Genomic DNA, 24,300 nt, shown 5'->3' with positions numbered 1-24,300 from the left:
CCCCTTGTACCTCTGCCAAGCGCAAGGAAAGGGTGCCACATTGTCATTCCCTGCACGCAGGTAGCACGAGGCTTAGCGCATTGCAGACTTTGATCTCTTAGAGCCTAAATGTTGTGTCAACTCACACCCGTTTGACCTCTGAGGCGCCAGCTGAGTTACTGGACTGTGTGGCTTTAATCAGCATTTCTTAAGCCAGTGAACCACGGGGGCTGCAGACGCTGACGTGAATGAGTTAGGACGCCTGTTAGAGTGAATCTTAAAGGAAAATGAAATACTTTTACGTAAGAAGCTCTTTTTTTTTGTAACAGTTCCACAGGAGTTATATTGGTGTGCTTGAAAAGGACTGATTATTTATAGAAGGATAGCCGTGAAGAGCTTTGACTTATGTAACTAGCTGAAGGTAAAAGGAAGATATGTAAATGCAATTATAGTATAGACTGCAGAGGCCAGTTTGTTGCATGTTTTTCTCCTGCAGGGAGTTTCTTTTAGATGTTGCAATTGAGGTATTTTGGCATTTCCCTAATTTCCAGTGTGTATTCATGTGTTAGAGTGAGGTGAAAAGACAGAGCCAGAGCAAAGAGCTTCAGAGAGCAGAGAGAGAGAGAGAGAGAGAGAGAGAGAGGGAGAGAGAGAGAGAGGGAGAAATCTACGTCGTCATGAAGTCATGTGATTGCCGAGTTTCCTTGGAGACAGCAGCAGTGTAGTACATTGAGATGCTCGCTTGCTCAGTTGAGGGCAGATTAGGCATCTGGCAACAGCAGCAGTTGGATGTATTTTGCCAGCCAGGCAGGTGCTTTCTCTCCTCACAGAGGTAAGTGCAATAACCTCGTGTCTCCTCTTCTGTCTGCACCTTCTGGGCGGATTATTGTAATGAGCGTTAAATGAGAGGGTAACATTTACTTGGAAGTATTTGTGCACTCAGTCTGTGAGGGAGAAAGCAGCATGTGCAGGCTTGAGTAGTGACTTTTTTCTGTTATTCTGCTTGGAATAAGAATTATAGCAGAATTGTGTTATAATATAAGATATAAATTAGTTAAGTAGGACCGTCCATGGTTGTCTTTTGAATCTGTTAGGCTGCTCCTGAGGGAAATTTAAATGTATGAGGCGATAAATAATTGCAATGTGTCTTTAAAAAGAACATGCTAAACCCCCATGAGCATGCACATCAATGAAGGGAATACGTTCTAGCACTGGTTTGTGAACAATCTGAATACAATTAGTGATCCAGAAATGATGCAGTTTCTCTTGCTCTTATTTTTAGCAACACAATAATACACAGAAAAAAAAAAGACTATGTGTGCTGTTGAGGCACTTCGTGTCTTGTGCTGATAACAGTATTCAGCACAATGTGGATATAAATAGTTTGATTTCGGCCAAAAAATGCTGATTTGACAAATAGGCATAATGGGACACAATGCAGCCCAGTGGCTTTTTTATGTTATAATGAATGCTTTAAATAAAACAGTCAGTTACAACAGAATCAAGGCTGACGACTACAGAGGGATACTACGAGCATGATCGAGGAGATGCAACTACAGAGGGAATGGAAATCGTGTGCTGTTTTCAGTGTGAAGCGAGCGGGGAGCACCTGAGATGTGCAGGGTGATATTTTGATGCTGTTAATGAGACTCTGTGGTCCGAGGGTTTGGGCGCCGGTGAGCTCGCGGGGGCCACCGATTCAGCCGCCAGATGGACCCCATCGCTTTGTTTACTCTCACAAATTACCTCCCACAATGTCACCTTTCCTGGTTTTTCACAGACTTCCAGTTTAATTAGTTTCCTTGTCTGCTGTTGTTGCTCTTGCTCATGTTAATTAGGTTGAAGCTAATAGCCCTAAAAACATTTAAATTGCTGTTCCCAGAAAAGTCAATTATTTTGCTCCAGTTTTAAGATAACTCAAGTACAACATGTTGCCTGTATTTTGAACCTCTCTGCTTATAATTTGCCCCTTGCCTCCCCTCTTACCCTCTTTTATACATTTGTTGGATTAAACTAAAGTCAGGATCGCTGATTCATGATTACTAATAAAATGCAAATGCCCTCTACTCCATTCCCTGGTGACAAGCACCACAGGCCTCTGCAGTGTAGCATTAAAGACCTCTAATCTTGTCTTTTAGTCAGCCGAAACCAGTGGCCAACAACATGAACGACACAATGCTCATGTCCTCTGGGGCGCCTACTCCTACCAAAAGGTAAGCACCCCCCCAGGCATGATGTCCTTTTGAAGATATTATTCTGAGTATTCCACAGAATTAGCTAATGCATTATTTAGAGATGACAAAATGTCACTTTAAGTTACACACATGCAGAAATAAGTCCTTTTAATCCCGCATAATTCACCCTGCACCCAGAATAGGTGACAGATTCTCTCTCATCAGTGGAAACGACAAGAATAGCGTGGAAAATCAGACTACAGATGTTGTTTGTTCCCTCACACTTGACACACATTTTTGCATCTGAGCAGCATGCCCTTGTGAGTGTATTTTTAGAGGGAAAATTTGTTACGCTGTCATGAAGAATATGTGAGCATTCCTACTTAAAGGGTTGATTTGACAAATAGATTATGATAGAATTGGAGCCTCATCATGTAAGCAGATAGCAGGCGAGGGCCCCGTGAAAGCAGCCTAATTGTCCTCTCGTTGCAGCCTCTCTGTTAAAGGCCACGTCTATTATTATTTACTCACAGTGGTAATGAACCGCTGTGGTTATGAATTCCATAATGGAGAGCACTTTGAGGTGGCTCTGCACTCTGTCCTGCGAGTCAGTGCCGGGCGAATTTTCCTTTTGTGTGCAGTATCTTTCTCTCGCATCTTTCCGGCAATTTATGTTTGCAAGATAGGACTGCTCGGGGACTCAGGACTTCCCATGGCACATTAGGAGGGACGACACGACACTGTCTGGTGTACAGGGGGAATAGTGGTGTGCAGATCAACCCTGTTAAAGATCAGGTGTTTGACTGAAATCCAGACAAAGACTTTGGGAAAGAATTCTGAAGGAGGAGATTCTGTATGAAGTCTGTACCTTTTTTCTCCCGTTGTGCTCCTCTGGGCCGGGTTATCATACAGTACTACACCAAGGACCCAGTCAGCTGAAGGGCAGCATGCACACTGCAAAAAGTCTCCAACACAGCAACCTGAAAATGTGTATTAAAAGGAGTGAGATCATGCTGATATTCCCTTTCTTCTCTCTGTTGCATTACAACGTAATTATCTAACCTCGCTGGTAGATTTCCAATCTTAGAGTTTAGAAAAAAATTATCAATCAATAGTAGATTAAGTTTCTTGCAGAAATGAACATTTTGTGCAGTGCAGCCTCCGAGGGCTGACAGTATCAAGATTAGAGCAGGCTTGAAGGAAGCTGACAGGATAGGGACACCCGAGGCGGTAAACGATGCCTTGCATCCAGACCTGTGGAGGTCAGTGGAAGACATCACGTGTTGCAGCATGTTCAAGAGCAAGGCGACGCTCTCCTGAGGTTTGTTTCACTGTGGCAGTAATGAAGACGCTTGATAACCTTTGTCTTGACATTTTGCTCTGTGAGTCAGAGCTGCTTTGGGAAGATGTCATGCACTGAGGATGCTGTTGCCTTGGAGGGGCATAACAACTACAAAGCTGCCATATTTAGGGCAGAAATTGCGCATTAAGCCACTGTGACGCTTCCAAAATAGGTTGTGTTGAGAGTCAGTGTGGATACCGGTTGATAAGGTGTTGAATGAGGAGGGAAGAGGCATGCTACATTTAAGTTTGGTTGTGGAGAACAGAAGGTCGGTTCCCAGCAGTTTCTCGCTGTGTCACATTTGGTTTGTAAATATTAATCTATTATTATAATTATCCGGCCTGGCCTGCCTGCTTTCACATAAAGGCCCTACGAGTCAAAGATGCTGCTGCTGAATTATGCAGAGCTCCTTGTGGCTGTGCCTCAGTTCAAGAGCCCCAAACTGAAAAGCAGCGCCGGTGCTGTCCTTGTTTGTTGACCCTTTCAGAGAAAAATACAGAACACATTCATGATTGTGTGTCGGAGTTGAAACTGAATGCACTCTGTTTGAAAAATTGTGGGTGTTGTGCTTCCAGCCTCCATCACAGTCTGCTCTCTGATACTGTCTGCTCTGCTGACATGGCATCTGCTCCCTCCCACCTCGCTCTCTCTCGCAGACAATCGCTCACCACTAGCTCGTCCTCCAAGGGCGAAGCGCAATTTATTACCTGTTAGTCATGCAGAACCACGGCGGCACAAGATAAAATTTAGAAAAAAAAGAAAAAAAGACAGGGAAATGCGTTTTGAGCTTGATGAGGTTTAATTCAGAAATGAAAATTGACTAAATGTGAGTCAGTGTGGAAACAGCAGTTTGTGTTTCTATCAGGAGGTGTAATTATGTAAGACTTATGAACTCCTAAAATATTTAATTGAGCGACACATGCTTAACATAAAACTTTCAATGAAAACTTTTAATCATTACCTACTGAGTAAACTAACTCTTGCTCTCTGCACTTCACATCAAAACAAACCTGATAACAAAATGTGCTAATTACCTCAAATTGAGCTATTTTGTAGTGATTCAATATTATTATTTATTTTTCCGTTCTAGTGGAATTGGACTGTGATGAAATGATATTTTTTTTACCGTTATCCAAATTTCTGCCATCAAAACTAATGACTCGAAGCTAATTTTATTTTTAAAAAAACGAAAAAGTTGAGTTTTATCTGACGTAATGCATAACCATGCATAGTTCTTGCATTGCTTTGGACATTTTGGATGTGATTATGCCTACACTTACAGGCACTATTCAGGAGTTTTTTTAAAAAAACAAATGATAAACTAATAGAGAAATCCCTTTCAATCATCACTTATGACCCTCCAGAAGTGTGTGATAGTGTATTTATCTGCAGCGACTATGCCCTCTGCCTGTATTTTCCTTTATTCTTCTTATTTTTATGTTTGGGACATTACTGGATACAGCGCTCAGATAAGGTCGGGACGTTATAAAACGGTAGTGACCAGGTGCTAGACCATAAGCAGTAGGCATACAAGAGGAAGTTACAAAACTCACAGATACAGTGCCAAAAAAAAGATAAAAACACTATCACAAACTTTGAGTGTCATAAGTGATGATTCAGAGGACTCACTTTTTTCCAATAACATGTTTTACTGGACAATTAACCCTATTTTTTAGATAAGTTTCTAATAATCCTCCCCTCATTTAAAAAAAAAAGATTTTTAAGTAATTTTTTGGTCCTCTTTTACTAATTTCTTGGAATTTGTGGGACATGTTTTGCTAAGTTGGTCTTTGCCTTTTCCCTCCATGTTTTAGAAAGAAATCAAATCAATCTGCTCAAGTTTAACTTGTAAAAAGGCGTCTGAACGCAGCTCAAGACAACTGATATCCATCTAGCTTTCAAAGGGTTAATAAAAAGCTAGTGGCCAGAGTTATGATTATTATTAAGTTAATTTCTTTGTAATATACACCACTTTAAAATGGAGCGTACATTACGCTTGAAGAAAAACAAGGTTTTCTCCACATATTCACTCCTTCATAAATCTGTTTGTCCCCTCCTCCTTTCCTTCCTTATTTTGTAGTAAGAAACTAAATACTTAGAGTAAATGTATTGAAGTAAATTTATACATTTTATTTAGGTAAAGTACAGATACACCTGAAAAATACTTAGTACTGTAGAAAAAGTATTATTATTATAGTTTAAAAAGTAAAATCTCACGTTTCCAACCAAAATAGGACCAGTACTGTCTGAGATATTGTGTTTGAGTAAAAAAAAACAACAACAAAAAAACAAAAAAAACAATGGCAGTATCTTCAAATGTGAGACAAAAATAAAAGTGTCTGGGAGAGATGCCAGTTCAGGAGGGCCTGAAGGCATTTCATACATCTTTGTCCAAAATCTGGCACAGGCCATCAGGTGGTGCCAGGAAACCCCCCAATGGAGCAGCTTCTATACCGATAGCCCAAAGATCCAGGCACACAGTCCGGCTCAAAAACACCTCTTCAGGTCACAGCCCTTCCTGAGCCAACCCGAGCAGCTCCCAAAAGTGCGTTAATGTATTACTTTAATTTTACAAGAAACCTCAGGCTCTCTAGACACTTTAGCCTGAGGATGAGACTGTAAATTATTTAGAAAGTGTCCCATTTTATGACACATTTCTTGACAATCTGACTGCAGACCAAGAGAATGTTTTTTTGAGTCAGGTGACGCTATCTTGAAGCAAGTCGAATGATCTGCAGAGTATTTTCAGATATTATCACAGGGCGACAAAAACCCTTGAAACAAGCGAGGCAGGAGCTGGAGGAGCTAAAATTATCTCTTCACATCGGCAGCTTTTTATCTGCTTTGAGAAGAATAAGATTTTACTACAAATGTCGATTAAAATGCTGGTTTGCTGTGTGTTTAAGGCCTGGGTATCCAAAGCTGCAGTCTGTGGTTGTTGATGCAGTGGGTTTGAAGCCAGATTGGGTTTAATGGTCTTAATCATCGTTCACTTTCCAGTCAGAGTTAGATGGAGCCCAGCACCATTTCAGCTCTCCTTCACTCTTCATTGCAGACCGCCTGCCGAGAGGGGACAGCATATGTCCTGTCATCTGTCCACGCCATATGCCACGCCCATGATCATCAAAAGTCTTATGCCTTATTTGACATTTCCAGTCAGTGAAGAAATGGCCAGAACGGGCACTGGCACAGTCACGAATGCATTTGGCATGCTGCATTCTCTCTTATCCATCTCAATTCATTGTTACGACCAATTATCTCCGACTGTCTATCAACACTGGAGTCAAAGCCAAGTGTCATATATTGAGGTCACCTCAATTATAAAGTTTTACATAATCACTTTGACTCTACAAACTTTCCCCTGTACTTATATAAAAGCTTGTCATACTAGAGTCAGAGTTGCTGTGTATATACAAATGTGTGTGTGATGTATTTCTCTGTCTGTGACTTTGGGCAGTGTCTTGGAGAGTCCCAGTCGGCTAGATGAAGAGCACCGCCTCATCGCTCGCTACGCTGCCCGCCTGGCAGCCGAGGCGGGCAACTCCACAGTGAGTGTCTCGCAGGACGCCCCGTGGTGGGCTTTAGTCAACCCGCATTTCACGTTTAATGCTTTGACAAGTTATTGTTAGGCGCTTCATTGTGGCTGGAGAACTTGTGTAAAAACTACTCACACTTACAAGTCTGATTGAGTAATACTCAGCCATGAATAATTGGGGGTCAGGGGGGTGGGGATAAGTATTCTTATTTTCAAGGAGTTTTACTTGTCGTTCATCTTTTCTTGCAACTCAATCACCAGAAAAAATGTTGGCAATCCACAGATAGTTCACATTTGTATGTTATTATGTACCAAACATGTTGAAATTTTATGTTTTGAACAACGCCGGGATTAACGTATGTTTATGTTTAGGCACCCATGTATGCTGCTGGAAAAAGGTCACCAAAAACACCAACAAATAAAGCCTCTGGAAAAACAGACTGGAAATTGAAAAACATCCCTGTTTAATAACAAAAAAGCAGCTGGAAAAGTGGCAATGGATTACCAAAAAACACCCACAATCGGCAGCACAAAAGCTGCAGGAAATGCATTGACGGGTCGCTAAAAACATCCACATTTAACATCACAAAAACCGATAGGAAAGTGGCAACAGGTGAATGAAAAACACCCACTTAAAAGCTGCAGGAAAAGTGGCAATGGGTTGCTAGAAAACACCCACGCAGAATGCACAAAAGTTGTTGGAAAAACGGTGATGGGTGGCTAAAAAAATCCATGTTTAACAGCACAAAAGCTGCTGGAAAAGCAACGACAGTTCCTAAAAAAGATTCATATTCGGCGGAAAACCTGCTGAAAAAGTGGCCACTGGTCAATAAAAATAATCACTGTTGTTTGTTGGTCTCAAACAGCGTTTTGCAGCTCAGCAGCTGTCTCGCTTAGATGTTACCTCCACCTCCAGATGACAATCGCCACATAAACTTTGTCACAGAAACACTGATTTGTTATTTGTCATTTTTTGGTTTAAGAAGAAATGAAATTAAAGTTGACCCTGAATCCTGCTGCATCTTTTTTGCGTACAAATGTAACATATCTGTGGTTTGCAAAAATGCACAATACCAACATTTTCTTCTGGCAACTGAGCTGTTTGTTGATACATGTAAGAAACACTTGTCATCTGCTTTAAAGTTGCTTAAGATTTCAGTCCTGGTCCGTTTGGGGACATGCTTTGATCACAGTCAGGGCTAACCTTGAAGCTTTATGTAAAAATTTTGGGGTAGAAGTTAACTAGCCTACAATTCACAAAGAGCATTTCACTGTTTTAAATTTTCTAAGGCAGATAATGTCTATGTAAGGTCACTCTGGGTTTATTTGGTTTTGTACTTTGCAGTCTGAATCTTATATGGGGGGATAAATAAAAGCTGTGCTGAGCTGAAATGGCTCCCTGTTTATGCAGAAACATAATAAGCCTCCAGCAGAGAGTCATTACTGCTCACCGTGGTCAGACGGTAGCTGTTGGTGTTTGACTTTTGTTCTCCCGCCGTTGTTGTTAATGCCCTTCTATGCTAATTTTGTTTTTCAGCAACAATGTCCTCCAACAGATCTGGGTTTCAACTTTGATGCCAATAAGCAACAGAGGCAGCTGATTGCAGAGCTGGAGAACAAAAACAGGTAAAATTTATCTTAAAAACAAATCAGTATTGTTTTTCTGGTTGGTTGGCTGGCTGGTAGGCAATGGTGTAAAGAAACGAAGTATTATCAGTTTAATTAACTTAAGTACACTTCAATATCATTTGTAAGTAGCTGCAATCTACTTGAGTATTTTTATGCAAATTTTGAATTTTCTACATTTATCTGACCACTATAGTTAACAGATGATAAACTCATAAAAACTATGCATTGTTACAAATTTAAACAATCCAGCACTGTACAGAATAGTTGAAGGATTAATTTGACATTTGGGAGATATGTTTTCTTGTTCAGAGTTAGATAAGAAGATCGATACCACGCTACAAACTGATGCCCAATACTTGTCACTGCGGTCAGGCCTGATGGTGTCACAAATAAAAGTTGAGCTGGCCTCAGCATTTTTCAGCGCTCCAAAGATGACTCACTTGTAGTGTTAACACAGCATTAAGGTCATCTGTTATAATGTTATATATTGTATGTTTTATCCAAACAAAAGTTGAACTGTAAAATCAGCATGTTGTGGTTTAATGGGGAGGGTGATGTGCCAGATTCTTTCTTGGCAGTAAATTCCCAAGACTAAAAAAAACAATGTGAAGAAGCATTTCTGGGCTACAAAAACCACTTCGTAATGGTAAGGAAAAGATCATGTTTTGTGTTTGGTAGCACAAAAGCCGCTGGAAAAGCAGTGACAGGTTGATAATAAACACTCACAAACTGTAGCACAGAAGCAGCTGAAAAAGCGGCAACAGGTCCCTGAAAAGCACCAACGTAGAGCAAGACAAAAGGTGCTGGTAAAGCAACAACTGGTTGTTAAAAAACACCGACATTAAGCAAAAAAGCCACTGGAAAAGCAGCGACTGGTTGCCACAAATGGCCACATTCGACAGCATAAAAGGTGCTTGTAAAGTGGTGACAGGTTGTTCTAAAACACCCAGGTTCTAAGGCATAAAAGCCACTGTTAAAGTGGTGACATGTGAGAGGCATATTTCCCAAAATGTTGGAGTTCCCTCAGAATTAGCTCCAACTCGACCAGCTACAACATTAAAATGTTACGTAGACTTTTCCAAAACCTTCTTATAGTCCTCTTATTGTAAGTATATTTCTCTGATAATACTCCTGACTCTTTCAGCTGTTTAGTTCACTGATGGATTGTTAACTTATTCAGGGAGATTCTGCAGGAAATCCAGCGGCTGCGTTTGGAGCACGAGCAGGCCTCTCAGCCGACCCCAGAAAAAGCCTCGCAGAACCCCACGCTCCTGACTGAACTGCGGCTCCTCAGGTATCATCACTGCTAACACCACCACATCTCCTACAAACACATCTTCCTCGCAACAACAGCGAGAAAAAGCCATATATTAACGATATCAAGCACCTCTTCAGGGCTGTTAATGTAGGCTGGACTCATTCTTCAAGAAGAAATACTCTCCTCCTAATTCAGGGGGGTGTTTTTGAATTAGCTCCACCAGCAGCAGCGTGGACATTTGTCATGCTGGCAGGATGCTGAGACCCTTGGGTTCAGTTCTTGGAAGAGACTCACCGTGAGAGGACGCGTTACAGCACTTGTTGCCCTGAATGAGTCCTTGTTTGTCTGGCCTGGCCTAAATAATGAATCAGCACTAAGGTTTATGGTCACCAGCTGTGACAAAGATTTAGATCGTATAATATTCTAATATTTTAGAGCATTAATTACTGACTATGCTGTGTCATTATATACAGTTATAGCACAACTAGATGTGAATTTGAATTCCTCTCTTTCACTCTTTGGTATGTCTGTTATATTTTTAAGAAAACATGGTGAGCAAACTGTTAAAAAATTCATTTATATCACTAGAGGATACATTTATTCTACTTCTTATTTATCTCAGTTTAATTCAAACATGTCTTGAAGCATTTCAGCTCACTGAAGCTGTTTGTGATTCAGGTTATATACCAGGACATTATGAAGTAGTAATATTTCATCACAGACTGCACTGTGTTTGGAGCCTGGCTGGACGGCTCTGATGTTGTCTTCATCCAGCCCGAGGACACAGAGCAGAGCAGAGCTGTTTACAGTCTGCAGATGTTTGTGAGTTTTTGACAGAACAGACGGTCGATTGCTATAGCTCTTTGAAGGTTTTAAAATGCAGCTACACACTGTGAACACCAGAGGGTGATAAAAAGCCAGAATCTTCACCTAAAATAGATGGCCTGAGATTTACAGTGACCCCTGAAAGAGGCTATGAATTTATACTTGCTGAGCAACTAGTCCGTCCCCAAGCTCTCCGTCATCGCTGTCAAACTGCTCTGCATGTTTAGTGTAAATGATTGTATTCCTGGAGAAAAGCAGCTCTCAATTTATAGATGAGATGAGTAATATTAGAAGCTGATTAATACATTCTGAAGTGCACACACCTCTCTATGCACCTCACTGCTCCAGGTCCAAATTTTTGGTTTATAAAGATAGTCGGGTGCATCGCAGTATATCAGAGTTCAGTTAGTCACAAGTATTTACAGTATGTTGACCAGGAGTGTAACGGTGAAACTTGCTCATGTTACACGTGGAAATATGTATACAGTACTAAAAAGGAAAAACAATCCAACAGGCTAAAGTTGCAAGTATTCCACTTGGCATGTCTTGAACTCTCTTGGGCAGACAATTTGAGATCTAAAATATGAATCTTCTGGTACATTTACATTAGGTCAAGACAAGTCCAAAGCTCGAAATTGATTGTGCTATCTTTTGCTATGGTTGTACTATTCCATGTTTGGTCTTTATCCCATTCTTTGTTGAACACTACATACACAGTTTGGGACAGTATAATTAATTGGAAGCTGGCGACTTCTGTTTCACCTGTAGTGTCTCCTAAAAATGAAAATTATCCACATTTTTGCCTTATTAAAATTGTTTTTTGGGCCACATCTGGGCTGATAATTTGAGATCCCTGCTTTAGATCACTGATGACAATAAAAGTGGCACTGATGCAGATAAAAAAATACTAGAAAAATATTATTATACTGGACCAGAGCAGCAGGAGCTGATGCAAATGATATGATTCTACATACATTCAATACACAATGTGTCTTCAACTGATCCTTGACCTATTGAACCCATGAGTAAGTCTAAACCTCTCACACACATCTGTAGCAAAAACCCTACAGGAAACACGTTTTTGTGAAATAAATTACAGACATGTATCCTCAAACTGTACATAAAAATGGAAATGGTTTCCCCAATCAAGGCTCACCTTACATGGACTCACTTTCTTAAAGAAAAGTACGTTTATCTGTGGATTGTATTTCATTACAGCCAAATCCAAGTACTAGAAGTGTCTCCCTTGCGTCTGAATGTATCCCCTAAACTTCTGCTGCAGGCACCGGAAGGACGAGCTGGAGAGGCGCATGTCGGCCCTGCAGGAGAGCAGACGGGAGCTGATGGTGCAGCTGGAGGGACTCATGAGGCTGCTAAAGGTAAGACGATCACCTGTTTCTAGAAGAATCAGGTGTGATTAAAAAAAAGCCTCTAAATCCGTATTAATAATCTACTTTAGAACGGTGCACAAACACTAAATTAAAATAGATGTTGTAAATCTAGTTACAGGATTCCGTTTTACATCTTGTTTGCATGTTTGATTAAATGAGATGTTTGCATGTTTGGTTCTTTAAAACTAAGACGTCGCTGTGATCTTAAGTTATGTTAATGTGCCGTATGGTGCATGCACAAATCCCTTCTTCCTCTTCCACTGCTTTAATTCTGTTGCTCTCACTCTCCCTGCTCTCTCTCACTGCTTACCCTTGCTGGCTGATAGGATGAGGAGCAGAAGCAGGCTGTAAGTTGCCCTTAATTCAGTTTGCTAGGCTCAATACCTGGCTCTAGTCTCAGCACTTAGTTTAATGCTACTTTACTCCCCCGGTCACACAGATGTGATTGAAGGAAGTTTTTGTTATAGATTTTAAAGAGGGATGTTAGGGAAGGTAATGGGATTCCATTATCTAACTGGGTTACACTGATCTCATCCTACTCCAACACTTCTTTGTAGCACCTTCGGGGAGCTAAAATTGTAGACTGCGACACAATCTTTAAAACCAGTTTTCTCAGGTACTTGGTCTAAACAAGTTGAGAGAACTGTGTTTTTCTTAGCCCAAATGTCAGGGACCTGCTCCTTTCATCGGCACTAACAACCTCCCCTCTAATGTGACTGCAGTCTGGCCGGCCATCTGCTGCCTGGCTGAGAGCCATCGACCTGGGCCTGCACCAGTCCCAGAGACGCACAGTGATCCTTTCTCAGTGAGATATATCTCTGGTCTCAGCACAGGCCCCAGTGGCTCACCCACACATGGTTCTCATTACCCCCTCGATGCAGTAAAGGTGCACTATAGACACACAGAGTATAGCCAGCCACTATAGGATTACCAGGAGGTTTTCTTGCCTTTAAACCATTGCTTTTGTTTGTTCTCCCTAAAAGGATTAAGTTCTTTTGGTCACATCTGTGTCTGTGTTTGTTTTAATAAAAGTCACCTTTAGATGCAAAAAGGTCGCCTCTTCCCAAAGCTGCAATCTGTGGTTGCAATACGGTCTCTTCCATTGAAATGCAGTTGTTCCAGAATTGGCTTGTTGATGTAGAGATTAACTGGATTTTTTCTCTCTATCAGAGGCACAGATTTACTAAAGGCTTGCAGATGGAAGATTGGCCAGTATGTCATGAAAATAACCAAATATGCCATGTTATTTGATAACTATGCCCTAGCAAAAAGATGCCCAGTTACATTAGTCAGCTAGTCTTTTTGCACCTGCCATGGTCAAAGACAAAAAATGTGTATATACGTACGTCAGTCTTTACTGATATAGCACGGATTTGCTGCTGCAAGTCAAGATCATGGCCAACTCATAAACATGTTTTAAGACTAACTTTCACAAATGATTGAGATTGAGATTGAGATGTGTCAAATTATTATTGAGATTTTTTAAAAAGTCATGAAAATAGGCATATTGTCTGATGTATTATGAGATGACTAAACTTGAGTTTAAAGGAATAGTTGGACATTTTTGGAAAATATAATTTGTGGCCAAGAGAGACCACTGTCTTGACATGTATGAAGCTACACCAGATAGCATAGCATAAAGACAGGCACCATTTATTTCACTATTATAAATGATTTTAATTTTGTCAAAATAAAAGTCCTCTGCTACCTTCATGTTTTTCTTAAAGGGGTGGAGCACATAATCTAAATTTTTAGGGGGATGTGTACCCTGCGTCCTCCCAAAAACCTACATCTATGATTACTTATGAATACTTTTAAAAAGTCATGAAAATTGCTTTATTATCTTATTACAGGAGGCCAAAACTTTAGTTTAAAGGAAAGTTGCCGATTTTGGGAAAATTCTGGCGAAGGCAGACCACTTTTATTTACGTACAGTAAATATGATGCCACATTGGGTAGTGTAGTTTAACATAAAGAAAGTAAATAAGGGGTAAACAGCTAGTCTGGTTCTATCTGAAGGTAACAAAATCTCCATACCAGGAACTCAAAAGCTCAGTAATTTTCATGTTGTATCTGTTTTGCTTTCCATTAAAAGAAAGAAGTGTGAAAACACCAAATTTCAGTTCCATATAGACAAGAGTGTGGTGTCAATCTTCTTATCTCACTCTTAGCAATAGTGCAAATAAGCACAATTCTCGAAATACTGAGCTATTACATAGCCCACAGTGCAGCAAATGCCAACTTCTACAGGCTTCATCTTTTGCTGATGATACTGTAACTAACATGGGTGCTTTTATGTTACAGTCCCAGTCTGGAAGCTCCCCTCATTCCTCACCCAGTCACGGTGCGGGCTGCTCAATGCCCATGCCCATCCGCTCCACCTCGGCTGGGTCCACGCCAACTCACACACCACAGGACTGCCTGGCAGGAGTGGGAGGGGATGTGCTTGAGGCCTTTGCTCAGGGTGAGTTTGCACCTAAAAGTAGTAGCTATTTACATTATATGGACTAATATTTTTGAAGACATCATTTAGAAAATTAATGTTTTTGAATAGTGCTTATACAATGCGCTGTCATCCCGAAACAACATTGATTTCCACTGACTTCCAAAGCCACATTTACGGTCATGGTGATGATATAAAACTCAGTGGTTCGGTTAAGATAGAACATGATTGTTTAATACTTTCGTTATCAATATTAACAAAATGTATCTCACATGACAGATGTCACATGTGTCAGGTCACGTGTCAGTAGCGTAGTATGCTACACATACAAGCTTAATATGATACTTAGTTATTAACAAAAGTTAACGTTGACTTTGAGACACAAACGCTGGTCTCCTGGGTGAAAGTCCTGTGCTTGTTTGACCAATTCACTATTCTTCTTGTACGATTTACAGGAACTTCTTCCATCTTTTTACAACATTACAAAAACTTTGTCGCTTTTAATACTTCCTCAACTCACTTCCCAGTCTGCTACCGTAATAATTACTACAGCCAGTAGAGTGTGCTGCCTAACAATAAACAGAAGTATGGGTTACAAAAAGCTGCTTGCAGAGTCAACCTATATGGCTGTTTTTTTCTGTAAGAGCGAACTGGATCACAAGCTTACCTAAAAAAAAAATCAGATGATACTTTGATACTTCCCACAATTATGCAGTGATTCTACCACTAGGCAGTGGTAAAATGCATCTAAATACACTCAGTCAAGTATTGCACTGAAGTACAATTCTTAAACATACTTGTATTTTATTTGTGTACTTCCACTTTAAGTTACTTTATACTTCTAGTCAACTACTTTTCAGAGGGGAATATTAATGCACATTTAATTTATTTTAGAGTAATTAGTTCCTTTTAAATTGAAAACAAAACACAAAAAATGCTTACATGATATGATGCAATGTTCACAGTTGTATACATCGTATCTAAAACTGACTCCAGATTAACAAACTACAACATTAAAATGCTCTTAAATGTATTCATTTATGTTAAAAATACAATAATAAAACATTCAAGAGCAATATAACACTGTGAAAGGCGCCACACTGCATACTCAGTTATTTCACTTTTAATACCTTACGTGTATTTTGTTGATAATGCCTCTGTACTTTATCTGAAGTAACCTTTTGAATTTTGGACTTTCCTTTTAACGGAGTATCTTTAGCCTGTGGCTTACTACTTTTTCTTTAATGTAAAGGGTTTCAGTACTTATTCTACCACTGTCACCAGGGTATGCACTTCAGCTGCCTGTGTACACTTTAGTATAGTTACACTGCAAGACCAGAAACTGTGTGTGTTTTTGATTTGATTCAAAAATGTCTCTGTTTTTTAGGTGTACCTAGAAATCTTCGGAATGATCTATTAGTTGCTGCTGACTCAATCACAAACACCATGTCATCACTGGTGAAAGAGCTCCACTCAGGTTAGTCTGTTACACTTTTCATGGTTTGAGTCCGTTTTATCATCTGGACTATGTTTTGTTTAAGACTGTTTTGTTTCCTGGCATTTAACACACAAAAAATGTTTTTTTGCACGTTTGTTATTCTCACACCTGCTACCTGCTTTTTACATACAGTAGTCACCAAAAAAACTAAAAATCTTAAGTTTTATTTTTTTTAAGTTGATGATGGGGGAGTTGAAGAGGAGACCAACATGAGGAACGGTGGGGACAGAGGTAAGTTTAAGTGCATGCCAATAATTTCCTACTTTAATCATTCAGATCCATTCAAACTGTATAAAGAGTATGCCAACGAGAAACATAATGCAGAATTATTTGTGATCATAAAGATTAGCCAAAACATAAACATGCAGTATTTCCTTCTTTTTTTTCAGCCGAAGCAGAATGAACAACAAAAAGTAGGAATTACAATTAATTAATATTATATTATGCATATATAATGTAGTACAGAAGCAGAGAACAGCTGTGCCTGTAATAATTTAATTCAATTCTAAAGATCAGAAGTTACTTATCCTGTTATTTCGAGATATCAAAATTGCTTTCTGGTGATAATGGGTTAATTGTCGAGAAAATAAGCTGTTGTTCCCAAGATACAACAACAGGAGGTTGTTTTCTCTATTTAACAGGATAAATATCTGTTTTCAAAAGAGAATTAAAGGCCATTTAATGTGTTAATTATTTCATTATCTCCAAAAGACATATTGTCATGTTGAAAAAGGAGGAAATTAAACTGTCATCACAAGAAAACAACCTGCTGTTGTTGTATCTTGGAAAATTACAGCTTGTTTTCTCAAGATAACGAGATAATTAACCCACAATCACGAGAAAATGCCATCCTGAGATAAGGGGATAATTAACTAAAATTATTGCAACCACGGGTAGTTCTTGGCTTCCGTATAGAATAATTTTACAGAAAAAAGTTGCCTGAAGTATATTTGTTTTCTGCAACTGGACAAAAAGTAGTGGGTGCCAATTATGACAGTGTTGTTTCTTTATTTGCTGGACTGGAAGAGTTGGCTGCACCTTTATCACACCTTTATCAGCCAATAAAATACTTGTTTGGCTCCTTATAATGAGCGTCTGCTACAACCCTCCATCCAAAGTAGCAAAGCACTATGGCACATTGCCAAAGTCTTTTTTTATGCCTTTTTTAGCAAATTAATTTAGACTACGTAGGCTGTCAGCAGCACTAAATATGCTCTTCTGTGTGTCTGTATGTGTGTGTCCAGGCACATTGAGAGTACAGAAGCACTGAGGAAAAGTGAAAAAACCATTCCACCCCGTAAGGACATATAGTCATCAACTGGGAAGAATCAGTAACAACAACAACAACAACAACAACAACAACAACAACAACAACACCAACAACGACAACCCCTGGCATTAGCACGTAGAGTAATGCATGCTGTAATCTAACAGGATTTCACTATGTGAAAAAAACTTCACACCTTGCAGGTAGCAAGATGTGTCTAATTAGCGAGTGTGTATGTTGTCCTGTAAACAAAAACTGCTGTAATTACCCAATGATTTCCCTCATGACTGCTAAGGAATGGCTTGCAGTGCTTTCTCCCCCAACTGTTCCATAGCAGCAGATCATTCTGTATATAAAATACTGTAAACACATGACCACGGGAACGCCCCGACATGAAGGTGACAACATGTTCCCTGTTATTGCTTTTGTATGATTAGCGCTCGTAGTTTCTTTTTGTTTTGTTTTTGTTTATTTTTTGTTTCTTTTTGCATGAAGTTGCACTCATGTTTGGATTTAGGTACTGTACCATGCTATGCCAGCTCTCTGTGGGATTATGATGACAGCTGGGGTGTCAGAAGTGTCTTGCCTCAGAATTCACACTGAGTGTGTTTACTTGCACATCCATATTCTGAAGTTTGTTAAAAAAAAAAAACTTTAAAGTTTGAAAAAGCAGAATTCTGGATATGCTCCAGTTTCTGTGAAAAGGATTGTTTGACATTTTGGGAAAAACACTTATTCACCTACTTGCTGAAAGTTAGATAAGATCGACACCATTCTCATATTTGTGCAAAGGAGCAGTTCGATATTTCAAGAAATTGGCTTATCTGGTTTCTTAACGAGAGTTAGCTAATATCCGTACACTAAATATGAAGCTTCTGCCAGCAGCCATTAAGCTTAGCTTAGCATAAGACTGGATACAGCTAGCTTTGCTCTGTCCGGATGTAACAAAATCAACCTACCAGCACCTCTACAGCTCAATAATTAACATGTTATATCATGTTTGTTTAATTCGTTTAAAAACTCAAGTTCAAAAATGACAAGTTGTGGTTTTAAAGGATGTCAAATGATGGACTAGTTCTTGGCTGAGCACAGTGGCTTCCTGGAGTCTTGTTTTTGAGCTTGCCAATAAATATAGAGCACAATTTAGCGTCTGTATGAGATGCACCAGGCTCTGAGCCAAATCAAATGTAAACCCATCCACTTTATTATTAGACTTTTTGAGCAACAAAATAGTATAAAGAGTGCAAAATTTCATTACAGGTCATTGGGAGAGAAGGTGGATGGGTCCAACAAGCACAGGACTTTGACCCAGGAGACCAGTGTTTGTGTCCTGTGTGAAACTAAAAGTCAACGTTTGACACTTCACTTATTAGTGTGAGTCTACTGACATAACTAACATCATCCACGATCGTTTCCTAACTGTAACCAAGTATTTTTGTTGCTAAAGCTATCCGCCGACCCCTTATGCAACAAGATACTAAGCAAAAATCTGTGCTTCTGCCAAAGAACCAAATATGATAATCAGGATTGAGCTTATTTAATATTCTTTTCTTTTTTTTAAAGATTATTTTGGGGGACTTTTGACCTTTAATCAACAGGACAGATTCAGCTTGAAAGAGGGAGAGAGGGGGGCAAAGGGCCAAGGTTGGAGTCAAACCTGTGGCCACTGCAGCAAGAACACAGCCTTTGTACAAAGCTAGTGGGCGCCTTATGCGCTGACTATCTGTTGTTAAAGTGAGATGACAGACAAAACCACAATGTTGTCGTTCTTCCATTTTGTTTTTATACAGACTAAACAACGGAGATATTGCCAGGCTAGCTCTTTCTCCATGTGTCCAGTCTTCACGCCAAATTAAGCTGACCAGCTGCTGGTTGTAGTTTTACATTTACTTGCAGACTTGAGAGTGTTATTGATCTTCTCATCTAACTCTTGTCAAGAAAGTAAATAAGCTTCATCACAAAGTGTTGAACTATTTATTTAATCACACAAAAATAAAAATTAGTTGCAGCTGTCATATATTCTTTCTTGGAATACGTGAAGGGATATGTTATTATTGTGCAAAGATGCACATTAAAAAACATATCCCCTGTCAGACTGTAACCAGGAATAACAGCTGGTGTCCAGAATACTGTGTGCACGTAAACACACTCACTAAGTTACATACTGTACTGCTGCTACTGCGCTCTCAGTGAGCCATCCTTGCAAATAAGAGGGCTGTGCAATTACTAGAAATCGATGGGGCTACTACAAACACAGTAATGAGCTTAGTCTCATTGTTTCCTCCCCGTGCAAACTTAACACACCTGACTAGACGGCAGCCTCAGTATTTATACTTTAAAGTGTAGGGAAGCACCTCAGGATGTTAAAGTAGTAATGAATTAGGTGTTGAGTTGTAGTTACAAAATGAACACTATACAATATGTAAGGTTGTAGTAAGCAGGTAGGAAATGCTTTGATAGCTTTATTTAGTTAATAAAGGAATACTGAATATGTGCAATGAAGGTAGGTGCTCAGGGACTGCAGAGCTACTCTAGAATATGGCGGTAATGTCCTTTAACTGCTGGACATCCCTGGCCACAGACTGAGAGGTTAAAGGTCAATGATGATTAGATATTGAGGATTTCGTTCCAAAACATACACCCCAGGAGTGGAAACTAACTTTTTTGTCCACTTCCAAATGCAGCTGGTGGATTCCAAAATCTACCAGCCACTCAGTAGATTACCATTGTTCTCTGGCTGGTAGGAGGAGCAAATCTACTTACATATAACATAACTTACATATTTTACCAGAATCTGATTGGTGGCTGGTGCCAATTTTCCAGTTCTGATACATCCACTGCAACTAAAAAAATAAAACGTGCAGTAAGATTTAGTTAAAATTTCCTAAATAAGTTACAGGTATACTGTGCAGGCATTGTCACTACTGTTTGTGAACACAACATTCAAACTTGGCCCTACAGAGCGCCACAAAGATTACATTTTTCTGTAGGTCAACCCGGAAAGCTAACGTCAACCTGGTACCCTCGTCAAACAACCTATGAGATTTTTCCATTGGATTTTGGATCATTGCAGCAAATAAGCTCAGTGGTAAACAAACGTATATGCTCACATGTTTGGTTCAGGAAGATAATCTTCACAAATGCATACCATTTTTTAGGATTTTTGAAGCCTACATGTAATTGTCAGAAGCAAAAAGCTAATGCAAGGCTAAAATGAACTACACTATGGTTGCGTAGTCACCACTACGAGGCTGCAAAGCTGCGTTTGGAGTGGTTCAGTGTGATGACGTTGTGTAGTCTCACTTAGCCACTTGTTAACAACTGTCTTTTTTAAGGCACATAAAAGCTAGAAAGTTTGCGAGTGGGGTATTTACTGACGTGTTTTATGTTGTAGAATAAAGTGTGAAAGTCTCTTAAGCTCGTGTTAACCACAGACCTCATTTAAAGCTTCCCGTCTTCTCTTTCAGTGCTTGCTAGTGAAAGCAAGTGAAAGACAACCTCAAATTCACTCTTGTTGTGGAACTAGCTTTATGTGCTTAACATTTTACCTTATTATACTTTCGACTTTGCGGCACTGTATGTGTGTGTGGCGATTTTCATGGCATTCTTTTGGATGCATGCTGCTACTACCCATTTGCTACCTTCCTATAAATTCCTGATCTCACCTGCACATTATTTTGGCTGGAGACTACACTAAAAAAATACAGGCAAAGGGCGGAATCTCTGCAGATATATACACCACACTTTCAGTGGGTTATTAGTTATGCTTGAAAGAAATTACTTCGGTGTGAGTCTATGCATTATTTTTTTGCAGAAAATCCTGCAAAGTATACCTTTAATTTTACCAGTCATTAGTCTCATTTTGGAATGAAACTCCTCAAATATATTTAGGAAAACAACAACAAGTGGTTTAATCACTGGGTAAAGAAAGTGAATGATTAGTAGGAGAGAAGTTTTTCAGAAGTGCTATGTGGTGAAGCATGTTGTTGGATATACTTTGTCTGTGTGTGAATTTGTGTCTTTCACTAAAAAGGTGAAGTGATCTGTCTGTTACAGAGGTACCTGTCAACCGGAGAGGATGTTTATTTTGATTGTTCTAAGTTACGTTTACATTTTTTGTTTTCTGGCTCAATGTTTTTGTCCTTCAGGGTAGCCAAAAATTCTCAAAAATGAGCAATGTTTGGTTTTTCGTAAATGAAAAGCGATAAAAGGTCTGGGAGCAGTTATATCTTATGGGTAAAATCTGACTGAATGGAGCTAATAAGCATGAGGTTTTTGTTTTGAGATCTGTACAGTAAGCCTATCCTATAAGCTAAAGTAAAAGGTTTCAATAACCTGTTACACTGTGTCACGAAAAAGAACAAAAAGAGGCTTCTCTGTTATCGACATTTTAAATGTGATATTTTTATTCAGTTCTCTGTTCTACGTTATCATTATTGTTTAGTATTAGTGGAGTGTAGTCTATGTAATGAGTTTGTCAGATTCACATGCACACTCATGCTTGCGTAGTCGCCCAAATATAAATTATTATGGAGAAAAGCTGAAATATAGAAATAAAAATTCTGTGACTACTGCTGTCAAAAAGCTCAGCAAAAAAGGTCCAGAAATTATTAAAATGCGGAGATAAAAATTCAAATTTATTGTCTTTCCCTTCATTCCATTTAAATTCTAAAGTTTCTTTTCGTTCTTTCGGTTTGTGCCTGTAGCTGTTCTGTAAAGTGCTGTATAAAGTAACCATTCAGCAAATAAGATGATCTATCAGCCTTTATGTCTGTGACTTTGTAGAGATTTTATTTATTTATTTAATGTGTTCTGGGGGAAACTCATGCTCAGCCTTTACATTTGTGCCAAACTGTTTGCAGACATTGTGTGTCATACAAATTACAGGTATATATTAAGTATATCTGCATTAGTATGTTGTTGTTGCCCATAGTTTATTCACAAAATGCCTGAAAATGTTCACAGTTAATGGTTTCCACTGCTGGAAATTAACATTTAATAAATAATACAGACGGAAAACACATTCCAAATCTACTGATAAACTCCCTGATGTCATTATGTGGAGGCAATAATGTCAAAACCCCGTCAGACCAACTCTAACACAAATAAAACGCTCATACAGAGGTGCATACATTGTGATCCTGTTATTGTTTGCAGAGAGACAATGTGCAAAGAGGACGACCTCGACGACAACGCTCCCCTGATGTTATTTATCTATGTATGTGTTCTGTACGGTTATGCTTCTGGTACACATTTGTTTCTCATGTTGATTTTACAAAACATAGTTTTATGTCACAAAGCCACTGTCTTTTGTAAATAAATCAAATGTGAGATATATTAAAAAAAAGATTTAAAATATGGCTTTGACTGGTTATGTCATAAATGTGTGATTTTGATCAATCTTTACTTGGTCTCTTTATCATTATGTTATTATCATAACACACACATCATTTATTAATGTTGGAAAATAACTGGGTACGTTTCTTCAATATAATTTTGAGGTACTTATAGTTTACATTTTCTTTTCTTAACTTCTACTTCACTACTTTCAGCATGACAAATTACACTTGTTAGTCTATTACATGACACCATGAGTTACCAGTTACAATACTTGCAATGTTTTTTCTCTGTCAGATCAAATGATCATCTCATAAAATGTGCACATTGATACTAAACACAATACATAATAGTAACAATAACAGCCGTGCGTTTTTAATGGTAGGTAGATGTGGGACTGTGATAAGCACCATGATGAGGTGGAGATTGTTTGAGTCCCAATCTAACATTTAAAAATAACTGGTGTTGTTATGACAGGAGAGCAATGAATAAAGGAGGTTAAAGTAGTGAATGAGTTAAAAAATGATTGTCACAGTCTCTGTGCATGCACCGATAGTATTTTTTCCTTTCTGATCCTACACTGTGCCCAGGTGTGCCACGGTGCGTCAAGAAAGCCTGGCCATGAAATTACCAAAAGTGTGTTTGGCACACACTCGCCACTCTTGACAGGGTGCATCTGACTATGAGCTGCTCCCGTGTGCAGAGAGCCTCTGTGCACACAAGAGGACACCATGTCACCACTTCATTACCATTACCGTCTGAAGCCATCATTAATATTAATAATGGGTACTCCTTGTACTGACATTACCAGCAAAAATCAGCTGCAACAGTTGTTGGGACGCCATCTATACATGCTGGCATGGCACTCCTGATCTCTTTTAAACATTATAAGCAGCCCAATAAGAGGAAACAACTTTTTTGTAATTGCTTCATTGTCTCAAGATGACAAAATTCAATTTTTCAAGATTTTTCAACCGTTTATTTTGGATAATAGTTGTAAGTACAGCCCTTCTTGGCCTCAACGGTATATTTAGGTTTAGGTTTGTTTTCCCCCAAGGAACACAAATACCCTTAAAAAACAGGACAGAATGGTCGGGTCACCAAGGGTAATAAAATAAAACTCAATAGCAATCAATATCAATACTTTGCGTTAAGGGTTACTTTTACATTATTCCTGAGAATGGAAGGAAATCAACAAAGACAGCGCCAGCAGGGCAGCAAGAATTAAATAAAGTCCATATTAATGTCAGTCCATCCAGTCCACAGAGGAAACCAAACCTGTTAGCTCCTAATGGCATGTATTTGAGGAACATGCATAGAAGTCCACTGTAAGCCCAAGCAGACCAGTCACAGAGGATTCAGGGGAAATTACAAATGTAATGACATCAGAAAAAAGAGCTCACAATGCAAAATACTATATCAATTCTGAGTCACATTAATTGACACAATACAACAATGTTGCATTGTTATTTATTAAACTACCCAGAAGTATATAAGGCAGCTAAAATATGCTCCATATTGTCCAGCTACAATAAAATGCTGCTTATGCATTAATACATCAATATTTATGTTTCCATCAACAATATTTACATAATAATATAAGATTCTGGAAGCAGGCATAC

The 24,300-nt window shown here is 39.1% G+C and overlaps 1 protein-coding gene across 6 annotated transcripts in view; it reads left to right on the top strand.

Moving 5' to 3' along the window:
• The window catches only part of dtnbb (dystrobrevin, beta b), a 41,108-nt gene extending 21,874 nt beyond the window's left edge, over positions 1-19,234 (top strand). For 4 of the 6 annotated variants that reach the window (XM_042500978.1, XM_042500975.1, XM_042500977.1 and 1 more), the window contains 10 exons: positions 2,118-2,192; positions 6,953-7,043; positions 8,568-8,656; positions 9,840-9,953; positions 12,025-12,121; positions 12,460-12,480; positions 14,438-14,597; positions 15,964-16,053; positions 16,252-16,305; positions 17,319-19,234. In XM_042500978.1, the coding sequence (XP_042356912.1) occupies positions 2,118-2,192; positions 6,953-7,043; positions 8,568-8,656; positions 9,840-9,953; positions 12,025-12,121; positions 12,460-12,480; positions 14,438-14,597; positions 15,964-16,053; positions 16,252-16,305; positions 17,319-17,344 (817 nt within the window). In that variant the 3' untranslated portion in view covers positions 17,345-19,234. Of the gene's footprint in view, positions 1-2,117; positions 2,193-6,952; positions 7,044-8,567; positions 8,657-9,839; positions 9,954-12,024; positions 12,122-12,459; positions 12,481-14,437; positions 14,598-15,963; positions 16,054-16,251; positions 16,306-16,463; positions 16,488-17,318 lie in introns of all 6 variants that reach the window. The other 2 variants (XM_042500979.1, XM_042500980.1) reach the window with 2 other exon arrangements.
• Positions 19,235-24,300: the final 5,066 nt, after the last annotated feature.

This window comes from Plectropomus leopardus, chromosome 14 (assembly GCF_008729295.1).
Source record: "Plectropomus leopardus isolate mb chromosome 14, YSFRI_Pleo_2.0, whole genome shotgun sequence".
Classification (NCBI taxonomy): Eukaryota; Metazoa; Chordata; class Actinopteri; order Perciformes; family Serranidae; genus Plectropomus; species Plectropomus leopardus.
Note: the sequence above shows the minus strand (reverse complement) of the source record. Positions and strands in the feature narration are given on the sequence as shown.